Source organism: Pelecanus crispus, chromosome 3 (genome assembly GCF_030463565.1).
Source record: "Pelecanus crispus isolate bPelCri1 chromosome 3, bPelCri1.pri, whole genome shotgun sequence".
Classification (NCBI taxonomy): domain Eukaryota; kingdom Metazoa; phylum Chordata; class Aves; order Pelecaniformes; family Pelecanidae; genus Pelecanus; species Pelecanus crispus.
In genome coordinates, this window is record NC_134645.1 from 124766433 (window position 1) to 124778704 (window position 12272).

At 39.7% G+C, this 12272-nt stretch overlaps 1 protein-coding gene across 1 annotated transcript in view; it reads right to left on the bottom strand.

Annotated features, from left to right (window-relative positions):
• ITSN2 (intersectin 2) overlaps positions 1-12272 on the bottom strand; it is an 89348-nt gene that overhangs the window by 55229 nt on the left and 21847 nt on the right. Inside the window, exon 3 of the mRNA XM_075707530.1 lies at positions 859-951. Within this exon, the coding sequence (XP_075563645.1) occupies positions 859-951 (93 nt within the window). The remainder of the gene's footprint in view (positions 1-858; positions 952-12272) is intronic.

The following is a 12272-nucleotide window of genomic DNA, read 5'->3' on the forward strand; positions in this document are numbered from 1 at the left end:
GGAGTTACCTGTCACTTAGCCAGGAGATGTGCATGTTCCCACTCTTCCCTCAGTCTTTTTTGGGCCAAACTGAGGAAAAGCAGGGGCAGTGGAGTCACCAGACAGGGCATTAGCAGATAGTTAGGAGGGCAGGAGCGATCAGGGCTGGTTCTTTAGCGCCCACCCGCACACAAAGAACAGAGCATTCTTAAATTAAGTCGCCTTTGCCAGCGAAATCGAGCCTTTTCTTGATGTCACAAGCAGATTCTTAAATTTAAAAACTTCAAATTCTGAGGTTCGCGGAACCATGACCCAATTGTTTCAGAGGAGCAGCAGCTGAATGCAACCAGAACTGACGACAGGCCATTGCGAAGCGCCATCAGTCTATCCAGAACTCGCTGAAGGCCCAAGGGTTAATGAATCTCAAGCAGTCATTAACAAGGACAAGCTGTCAGCATCTCTCTCCCTGCCTCCTCCCCGAAACAAAGATATCTAACAGCACAGTATGCTCTAACAGTGTTCAGACACTTCTGGTGTCTCTGGCGTCACTTGCCACAATAGCCACTCTAAGTGCTCCTTGGCAGCCTCCCATCCAAGCACAGATTTCGCCTGATACGCTTTGGGTTTCAAAACTAGACAGAATGACAGCACATAACCACTAGCCGCAGAAGCGACAGGGTTAATAAAAGAGAGTTCTTGTGCCAGACTTTAGCCCAAAGCTTGTGTAAGTTTAGTAATAACCCGTGGATGTTTGCCCAAAGAGCAGGGTTATTAGTCACACAACAAAGGGCTAGAAATAGGATATAGTTTTCAAACTGTTTTACAAAGATACTTATGTGTACGCAGAAGTTAATGTGTAATGCAGAATCTCAGACCAACCTGTAATGTAGCCTCCTGTGGGTTTGAGACTATCAAACTGCTTGTCATGCTTGGCCCGCTCTTCAGAGGTGATAGCCCATATGTTTGGACCTCCTAAAAAAACAAAACAAAACACCAACAAAACCACCAAACCAAAGAGATTGAAGACTTTTAAAAATAAGGCACGTCACTTGCAAAAGAGAAGCTTGGCTTCTCAAGAGACAGAGTTAGATCCAGACACACCCAGCTCCTACCAGTTTGGCAAGGGCCTTACGAAACACCAACCTGCTTCCCAGATGTGCAGGCGCTAGCTGAGACAATTCCTCGGCTAGACTGCCTTGCACTCGGCTTTCGAACAAGCTCTGTCATCCTCCAGAGCTGGTGCAAAGCAGTTTCCTGTCGCTGCTGAATTGTTTGCAGCCTGGGCAGGATGCACGTTGCTCACCATACCCTGTGTGAACCACATACTCCCCTGGTTCACTGGTAAACAAAAGGGATTCAATGTCACTTAGAAGTTCTCATGCAGAGGGCTAACACCCTACAGCTGCCAGAAAGACTCATGCTTAGTCTTGCCAATACTCTAAAAACAAAACTGGGACTGCTAACAAAAATATGTTTATTTTGTCTGACACAGGAGTAACATTCTAGGTTGGCTGTTTGGGTTTTTTTGAACAGCATACAACTTCAATTTACCATTTTTCAATGCTTAAAAAAAAAAAAAAGTATAAAATATTACAGCCTCGAAGTAACAAAGAGAAATTGCAGGGATTAATCATGTTTACAGAGCTATGCTGATACACCAGGCAGAACCAGAGTGACTTTCAGAAATGCTCCAACCTGCTGTATAAAGGTCAGGGTGTGTGTCCTTTGCGGGAAAAGCAGTTTGCCAGAAATAATTTGGTTTGGTTTTGGTTTTTAAGTAGGAGGAAGTTTTAGTCGGGAAGCTCTTGACAAAAATACAATTTTTCAAATCAATGAATGCAAGAATTGGCAGAAATTCTGAACAGAAACCCCCAAAACAGCATTAAAAGGTTAAAAGCACCTTTGAAGACACATTCTACTCAGCATTGCCACTTCCAAAGAACTGTTAATCTGTTGTTCAAGTATTTGCATTGCTCACTAAAAGACAGTCAAGGGAATAAACAATCCTTCTAATAAGATATTAACAATTGCTTTAAAAACAACAGGGCTTTGAAAGAAAGTTACTATAAAATGCTTCCTCTTTTCCTATATAAACCTCATTTCAAAGCCTTGAGCCTACAGAATTTGAGCACCTCTTTTCACTGTTTTTCCAAAGTAATAACCAAGCCAGCAGACTGCAAGCTGACATACATGCTAATATGCACGTATTAGGGATGTTAATCACCTCTTGTCTGTGTTTATCCATACATACAAACACATTTTCCAAAAAGACCTAATGTCTCCTCTTAAGGAGGTCCTGTTAAGACCATCGTTCTCCTTTTGTATTTACAAACTGAATTCTTTACCCCTGCTGCTTAATAGGGAAATATAAATAGCTAAAAAAACCAACTGGGGATATGAATGACAAAAAACTTGGAAAGGCATTAGGATACAACCTCTAAGCACCTGAATTTGGAGTTTTGCTTCCCTCTCTTCAGGATCTACTGGTGGGTTTGGTTTTTTTTTTTTGTTTGGGGTTTTTTTTGTGTTTTTTTTTAAGTGTGGCCTCAATGAAAGGGTCCTCTTGCAGGCTGCATGCAAAACTGCACGTCAAGAACCCCCTTATTTCTCTCTTCTAATTAAAGGAGTCTAAATAAATCTAGACTAGATACCGATAATAAATTTAAATAAATCTAAACCAGATGCTTAAAAGTTGATGGGCAGTACAAGTATTGGAATAATACACAAAAGAGGACAACTTATGCCCAATGGCAAAAATTAGAGCGGCACTCAAATCTTTTTAAAATGTTACTTTTAATATACAAATGGAAAGTGCATAATGTGGTTAATGCTTATAGAAATGATCTTGACAAGATGAAGAAGTGCTCCTAAAGCTGTCAGCAACAACTTCAGAAAACTTGACCAGTTTTTTCATATATGGAAAATAAAATATTAGCAACAACACATTTTTGTTACATGAAATACCACATTTTGATCATCTTTAGAAGCAGGTAGCTGCAACACTCCTCAGCTTTTATAATCAGAGACAGAAGGATTAAGACCATCACAATATATTCACATGGTCAGTGGCTGCAAAGTGCTAGAAACACAGTAAAAATACCTTGACTGGAGTTTCTGGCACCCCCATAGCTTTTGTAAAGAATCCAATTTACACTGTAAGGGAACTTCTGTTTAAATATGTTCTCAAATGCACAATTTCCTATTTATATGTCACAAAGTAAGCAAGAATATGGCAATCCATCTTGAAACTCTTCTAATATATTTCAGTGTCCTGGTTTCACCTGGGATAGAATTAATTTTCTTCCTAGTAGCTGGCATACTGTTGTGTTTTGTATCTAGTATGACAGTAACGCTGATAACACACTGATCTTTTAGCTGTTGCTAGGTAGTGCTTACACTAGTCAAGCATTTTTTCAGCTTCCCAAGCTCTGCCAGGTGCACAGGAAGCTGGGAGGGGGCAGAGCCAGGACAGGTGACCCAACCTGCCCAAAGGGCTATTCCATACCATATGGCGTCATGGGCAGTATAGAAACTGGGGGGGGTTGGCCGGGGGCAGCGATCGCTGCTCGGGGACGGGCTGGGCGTCAGTCCATGGGTGGTGAGCGGTTGCATCACTTGTTTTTCCTGGGTTTTGTTTCTCTCTCTTGTTGTTCTCCTTTTCATTACTTTTTTTAAATGATTATTATAATTTCAATGATTAAACTGTTCTTATCTCAATCCATGAGTTTTCTTACTTTGGCCCCTCTGATTCTCCCCCCTATCCCACCAGGATGGGAGGGTCAGCGAGCAGCTGCGTGGTGCTTGGTTGCCAACTGGGGCTAAACCACGACATACAGCAAAACACCCCTCAGAACAAAATCTGGTAAATGCTGTTTCCTCTCAAGCTATGAAATTCGAAGTTCTACACGGCACTGTCTCAAATGTGTTAAAATTTTACAGCTGAACAAATCACCAGATTCACACCTGTAGCTATACGACGATTAAGATTAGCTTCTCATTCAATTAACATTAACATCTCACTCAAGCAGCGTTTCAAGGTCAGCATTCACCCTTCATTGTCATTTTTTACTTCATTAACACGCCTCAAGAAGCTTGCTGGTTTTTGCACACTAAATATTTTGTGCACTTTTGCTCAGAGGACTGCGATTGCTTTTCTCTGACACGCAGAGGTGCTGAGCGCAGGAGTGCTGCCATTGCCCCACGACCTCGTGGTCATCACAGAGCTCTCCCAAAGCCAGAGCGTGGGGGGCACATGGGGTGCTCATCGCACCCCAGCTCCAGCTGGCTGACTCTTATGACTGTGCACTTCACACTACTGATGCTAGGCTAGGCAAACCCCCCCCCCCCCCCCCCCAAAATCAGTGCAGCCATAACAAGAGGCCTCTAGATGCACACTCTACTGTTAAAATCATGCTGTTAGCATAGTTTATTTGTTCCCAAATTAAACACAAAAAAGCATTTCTTCAGCAACCATCTCCATGACACGTTTCTTGCAAGTACAAATTTAATTTAAAAAAAAAATCTCTGAAACCAACATTATTATAGCAACAAGTGCTTCTAGCAGTCCCTGCGAGCCAGTGCAAGCAGCTACTGTCACAAAATGCTAACTATGAACACATGTGTTATCAAAATTACATCATGTGAGTGTTTCAGGAAACTGAATATATCTCCTGAAAAGGCCAACCTGCTAATAATTTCATTTCAAAGGTATGAAGACTTTCAGATTTTCCCTGTCCCCGAGAACAGAGACTGAAAATCGTTTTTGATGACTAATTCCATAAAGATACACTCTTGTCTACTGAGTTTTTTTTATACATATGGAAGAAAATAATGTAATAGACCTTAAAACCAAAGGCTGGCCTCCTCCCACGTAATTTGACTGTTTTCTTTGAAAGTAAATATATAAAAATGTACACACTGTATAAATGTAAATTAAAAGAAAACACACTCAGTTCAGATAATTTCAGCCACATCTCTCTTAAGACCTATCAACATTTAATAATACCTTGAAATTTAAGATGTTTAAAAGGAGGTATCACAGCACCTTTTAATTTAGAGGGTTGAATGAAAATATGTACTGAATTCCAACCAGAAATGAGGTAAGTGGTGGGAGGCGAAAGCAAGGCATTACCCAAAGTCCTTGCAAAGCCGTGATTCCTTACAAGCTAAGCCTTGAAAGTAATGGGGATTTTTTTAGCAGGAATTAGGATCTAGAAAACAGCATAAATCCAAGCGAGTACAGCTCTCCCAGTCTTGACAGTGTGATTTTTGGTGCTTGTCTATAACTGAACAAAGTCCCAGAAAACTAAGCTTTAACCTAAAGTCATTTAAGAGCGAGTTCCTGCCATTTTTAGCCTAAACTAGAACAGGTCATTGTTTTATGAATACAGGTTAATAACCACTGGACAATGAAAATGTTTAAAAAAGAAAAAAAAATTAAAAACCACCCAACACTTATGGTAGGGATCCACAGTGTGGGCATTCAAGCCCCACCCAACACTTCTTATTTAAAAGATTCACTGTTTTTTCCAACTCCTACCCCAATATGCAACAGAAACAAAATTAAGAGCATAGCATAAGAGGGAAGGTGAAAGCATTGCGAGCGCTTATTTTTAGCTTAACCAGGTGCTCACGACTCTTTTGATGTTACCATTTAAGAAAAGAAAAATCTATGTACAGAAAGTGTCATCAAAATTAAGATTCCTGAAAATACAGAGCAAAAATACCACATCGGTCTATCTGAAATTAACACTTTGAACAACGGGGATCACAAGGTCTTGGCAATTCCACAAAGCGCATCACGAAACCATTCTTCAAAGTAATTGCCATGTTTACTTATAGCACAACTGAGACCATCACAATAAAGACTTACCACAGACAAAATTAGTTTGAAACCCAGTTCTCCTGTGCAATCACCATCAAAACATGCTACAATCCTCACGAATGTTGTGGCTGTCTCCCAAAGCTACCACCAGTGGTAAAACTGGCCACTCAGCATCACTGCTGAGAAAAATTACACTGCCTGGTTTACAAACAACCAAGTTTTGGGCACCTCGAACTGTGACAAATGGAAGACAACTACTCTTCTTGGAAGGACAAAGCTGCAGGAAGAGTCAAACAGAAACATGTGACATCCAAGACATGTCATCTAAACTTACCTGGCTTAGCTCCACATTTTTTTGCACTAGCACGCCTTCAATCCCAGGGCTGAGAAATGTCTTGCCCATAATCCAGATCCAGCCAAAGAGAACAATAAATTTTGCCCAGAGACATCGCTGTTCTTATTCCTTCCTCACAGCCCCATTCCTTACTTATGGCAAGTCATACACGAATCACTAAACCAAACTGCAGGCATTTTCTCTTCGCAGACACCTCTCTGATCGCAGGATGGGGCAAGAGGCACGCATCTCCTTGCTGGAGCAGTAGTGATCCTTTGGCACTCCAGAGATTCTGAGCTGGCACCAAGTAGCAGTGCTTGTAGTAAACTACAATATTTTAAAAATCAGTTTAGCATCAGGAATCAAAATACAGTTGCCACTACATGCTCTCATGACAGGCTTTGCTGCAGCCAATGAACGGTGCATTTCTACTTTTCCGACTTAGCTTAAGTTTCCTGGAAATTTTCAGGAGACAAGCAATTTTTTCCCAACTGTAGATGGTATAATTTTGGAGTGGAAAAACATACAATCTCTCTGACAAGAAGGTATCTCATTAAATCATTATTCTTCAAAAGAGGTTACCTGGCAATCTCACAACTTCCTACATGAAGCAAGACCCACCTAGATGAAGCTAACGCTATATTTGTCTACGCTGCATTTTTAGGAATCAAAACTCAAGAAATGCTGAACTTGGAGATTTTCCCCACAAAGATTCTCCCTACAACAGAGTAACTATTGCCTTCACTTGATTTTCCTGTTTATGAATAAAACCACATTTCTCTATTAGTAACACTTTTGGAAGACAGACGTCAAACTATCTTTCTACTCTAGAGAAGGCTGGTACTTGCAAAGACTGTGGACAAACATCAGGACTGGCAAGTGTTCTCAAGATCCAAGATGGGAAATCTGGGCTCAAGGTCCAGAAGTGTCTCAGCTGATGCCTTATACCAGATCAGAAAGCTTGGGGGAAAGCAACAGAGAAAGCTCCTTTACTTGCCCACTCCACACCTCTACAACACATTCAAGAGTCCAAAGGCACGTGTGGATTCTACCCACGTAGAAAGTCCACAACAGAACGACAAAGACCCACACAAACAACCCGGTGCTACACATCATTAATTCAATGTACCTTCAAGACTTCTCTAAAGATGACAAAATACATACTGACCTCCCCTTCATGTAACAGGTGTTAATATGTAAATCAATGTGGTTGCACTCACGATTTTTTTAGTGTTGGAAAGAAGTGACTATGCTGGGGATTAAACAACATTTTCTGTTCCTTTAAGCTAATTTTAAATAAAAGACATGTTTCTACAAGAGAGCACGAGGGTCTGTTTATGGCAGGATCACAGCATTTGGTAGGACAGCTCCAGAAATGCCTTTACAATCCTGCATCAGCCAGATAATCTTCTGAAGAAAATAAAGGACTTGCTTTGATGGGCTGCCAACATCAGAAACAAACACAGTTCTTTCCTAAAAACGGTACGCTGCAATTGAAAAAGAAGGGAGAACAGAAAGCGCAGTCCTAGAAAAAAATTAAATAGACTTGAAAATGTGCTGTAAGACCTCTGCCACCGGTTAGTACTACCCGTAGGCAAAAGATAGTTGTACCCAGAGCAGTACTACTAGTGAAAACGACACAGGCAACTTTTCACTTGTGGACAATCATAAGACATTTCTCACATTCTCCAAAGAACTGTGTTTGTTTTTCACCGATAGGCGTTGCTTGTTATTCTCTAATAAAAACTATGCTCCTACAAAGTTAATTAACTCCACAGAGATAATAAACCTAAATTGAAAGAGCATTCCTTGTACACATAAGTCACGAGGATGACTGATTATACCACCACCTTTTTCACCATCCAAAAAACTCGCATTAAGCTTCATAATGACCCTAAATAAATATTTATCCCCGTGTTTAAAGACAGGGAAATTTCAACACAGACACGCAGCAGCATGCCTCAAGCTGCACAACAAGGGGTTTTCCGTAATGCAACCAGCAGTCGCGGTACTGTCTCCCATTAGGAGCCTCAAGAGAGTTGTTTAGTGTAAGACATATTGGGATAAATCTAATCATTCCAGTCTTCTTCTGTCTGTGTTTGTAGATAAGTTTACCACAGAATTATTTATTACAGGTCAGATTTAATGCTCTCAACTGAGACGCTGAATCACATTTCTAATTCTTCCTCAGTGGTGAGTAAATACTCCAGGAGTCTGAAAATATACAGAACATTTTACCATTAGTCTGAATTTCCAGACTCCTTATCAGTGTTATTGCTATTTTCAATATTTGCTTCCCTCCTTTGTTGTTGATTCTTTGTATCAAATGCAGGAGAAAATGCTGCCCGATAATAAGCACTTACTTAGGTGTGCAAATGTGTTACAAACTACTGCTGTGGTGGCTGTGGGTCCATCCCAAAGTACCACCTGCTCTTCCTTGAGGAACATACCTCCTATTTCCAGCTCCCATGTTCTCAGGCCATGGCAGGAGCCACATGCAACCTCCTTTCACAACACACACATTAATCCCACTACTACTTGTCCTACCAGAAATGCCTCATGGAGGCTCTCAGCGTTATTAAGCAACACTGCGGCAACTGTCAGAGGAAAAAGGTGTGTCTACGCTTAACAACAACTTCAGCAGCTTCTCTAATGTATATACAGTTAAAAGCAAACACCTGTAGCTAAAGCACGTTAAAGAGGGAAACATGTTTCTCCTTCAATTTTGTATTTTCACTAAAATTACAAGAATTGTGCCCACTGAAGCCAAGATAATTTTTAAAGATTTTCAAGTGTCTCTGATGTGCTATCCAAAAATAACTGTTACCTGCAGACAGGCTGCTAAATAGCATCAGGCAAATGCAGAGCTACACACATTTGGCCAAGAAATGCTTGCTTAACTGAAGAGCATGCTTGCAGAAACGTGGACAAAGCAGCAGCTTTGTATTTTAGGGTACAACTCATACTCTACATTACATACAGGATTTCTAGATATTTTGGTGTATTTGGAATCCTTAGGTTCAGCAGTTCACTAAAATCAAATATTTGGCTCGTTTAAACTAACAACCTGCTCCTACAAAACAGGAGCAGAACTCCCTGTGATGCAGTATTTTGCCTGATGATGTAGTCATTGGCATCCCCCCACTCTTGATACACAAAATCTATCTGTAAAGGAAGAACATTAAAATTTCTGTGCCATGCAATGATCTCAATTTAGCAACATGAACCTTGCTTTTAGAATGAGTATAATCCCTAAATCAATTTAGAGACGCATAACAGTCTAGTCCATGCTAACAGTAAAGATCCGCTTGCTTTCCAAATTTTACAGCGCAACTTGATGATTCCAAAGCACTGAAACGATCAGTTCATAACAGGATAGTATTTCTATACTTTATAAAAATCACAGAATCATTTAGCTCACTATGACTATCCATTTTCAGAAGCTCCTTTTTAATTAAATTATTGCCAAGCTGAAACATAAGAGCAACACACGAAGCAAGCAAAACATATATATATAAAAAATAAACAAAACACAGACATAGCAAATTACAGCACTTTTACTTGAAGATGTGTAAACAAAAAGATCTTTTTTTAAGGTTTTGTTAGAGCTCTACTAATGTAAAAACTACATTAGGAAATGTATAGAAACATGACGGTACTCTCAACTGCACATTAGCATGCTACCTTTTACACTAGTTTTCTGTAGAATTTGTGACAACTCATTCAATAGTATTTTCTGAAGTTTTAATGAAACAAGTTTTCTATTTCTCATCAAAAAGTGTAACCTAAAATGTTTTAGAGATGGAAAAAAGAGATAAGAAAAATGTCACACCAACAAGAATCTTTCCAGTGGAAGGTATGAAAAGTTCAAAGTAAGCAATATTATCAAAGCATAAAATAAGCGTACTTTGCCAAATTCTCCCCGACCAGCTTCAAGACCTGCCTCCATTTGTTGTTAAGGTAAGCATACTTCCAGCTGATGGACTCCACAGCCTTCGTTCCCAACATGACACAGAAGATGGAAGATATGCTTACCTTTCAGTTTAGGACAAGTCAGAAGCTTTTTTGAGTAAACTCCTGTCAACCTGCAGAGCATCAAAGTCTTCAATGAGGAAAAGAAAAGTTTTTAGTCACCATGTCTGAGGAAAAAGCCCACCAGAGCTTAGACTAAACTTCTAATTCTGAAAACGGGTATTTTACACTGCTGCTGCTCATCAGCATTCACCAAAAAAACATACAACTTCATTAAAAATTTACAAAAGGACAATTTGTTTAATTATTGTCTAGCAAATCTCTGTGGAATGCAGCAAAACTAATAAGATTCAGGTGAGTTTCCATCTGCAGCAGCTAGTAAATCTTTCTGCACCAGGAGAAATGCAGGCAGTAAAAATAACAGTCAAGAGGATGCAAAATGAACCTTGAAATTAGGTGGAGTAAAGGAAATGATTCTCCTACAAAAATATACGTTGACATAAAATCAGAGCAGAATTCTGTTCAAGGAATATTAGATCATTCACAGTAATTTTTGTGGTTCTCGTCATTATCTGGCCATTAGAGTAAAAACGACATTTCCGGGTTCTCAGACTTGAGGAGGAAGTCTGGGACCAGGAGGAAGGCTGATGTAAATATAGCATATTTACAACAGAGAATTGGGATACAGACTTGAAAGTACAGAGGAAAAGAGAAGAACCACCAAATTTAAAAAAAAAAAAAAAATTACACAGGAAGGGTGGGAGAGAAGGAAAGTGAAGAGGCATTTCCCAAATGATCTGTGGAATAAAATTAAATTAGGAGATAATTTAAGAAACAAAACACAGTACCGACCCTGCCAGCTCAGACCGAATATTTGCCTACCTAAGCTGCTGGCCCAGAGTGACAGGCTGAAGCAAGCACGTGGTGGTACTTCCCCAGGATGTCTTCTCAGACCCCAGTGTAGCTCCTGAACCAGAGGTGGTACCTCATTAATGGAACAAAAATCCACCTATCTCTAATCACTTAAGAAATCCAAGTAACCTTTTGGCATCTACAGCTTCCCACAGCTTTCACTGTGTATTTGACACTGTGCAAGTGCTTTGTTTGTTTGATATCTGCCAATGGTATTTTCATTTGATAGTGATTAATTCTTGTGTTATCAGAGAATAATTACCATTCCCTTGCCTACAAAACGATGAATGACCTTGAGAAGGTGACATCTACTGTATCTGCCATCCCCACCGTTTCTTTTCCAAGCTGAAATATCCCAGTCAATGTAATTATTCGTCATATGGAAGCTGTTCTGTATCTTTGATCATTCTTGTTACCCTCCTTTTTATAATTTCTAGTCCTGACAGAAAGAAAACATGTAGGGAAAGCTGGAAGAAAACACAAAGGTAACAAAAGCAAGAATAAAAGGGTTTGCTTAAATAATACTCCTTACAATGTTAAATTACTAGTTAGCAGAACCTGCCAACTATATCCAGTACATATACAATATTATTTTCCCAGAACACTAGTGAGTTTGATTTTAAATATAATAGATTAAAATTATCTAATTTATGTTCATAAGACCTTTGGTATCAGTTTATACCATAGTTCCTTATCCTGCCTCCACAGTGGCTCATAGGACCCCTTAGGGAATAGAATTAGGAACAGAGTTCTTCCCTGGGTATTACAGTTTCTCAGCTGTCAGAAATCAGCAATTTGGCAGACTTCTTGAGCTAAAAAAGCACCAAAAAAAAAAAAAAAGTACTGAATAGCCATGGCATAGATCTTTCCTCCCCAAGTTTTGATTCAATGTACTTGGAACTTTTTTTTCTAAAGCATCTTGAGACACTGAGTCCAAAACTGAGTTGTTCATTATGTGACACAAACCAACCAACCAACAGACCCATTTTCTTCTGCCTGCCTTAAGCTCCATAATTTCACTAAGTATTCCTTTCCTTTTCAGGTATGAAAAAACAGTGACTATTCTTTCCCTTGTTAGCCTTTTCTATACTATTATGGCTTTACAGATTCCTATTATATCCTCAACTCAGCTGTCTCTAAACTAAACAGCTCTAATCCATTTAGTCTCCCCTAACACAGGAGCCATGTTCTCTCTTTGGCCATCTTTTTCACAGGTATCATTACTCCGTGTATAATTCTAGGTTTTTCCAG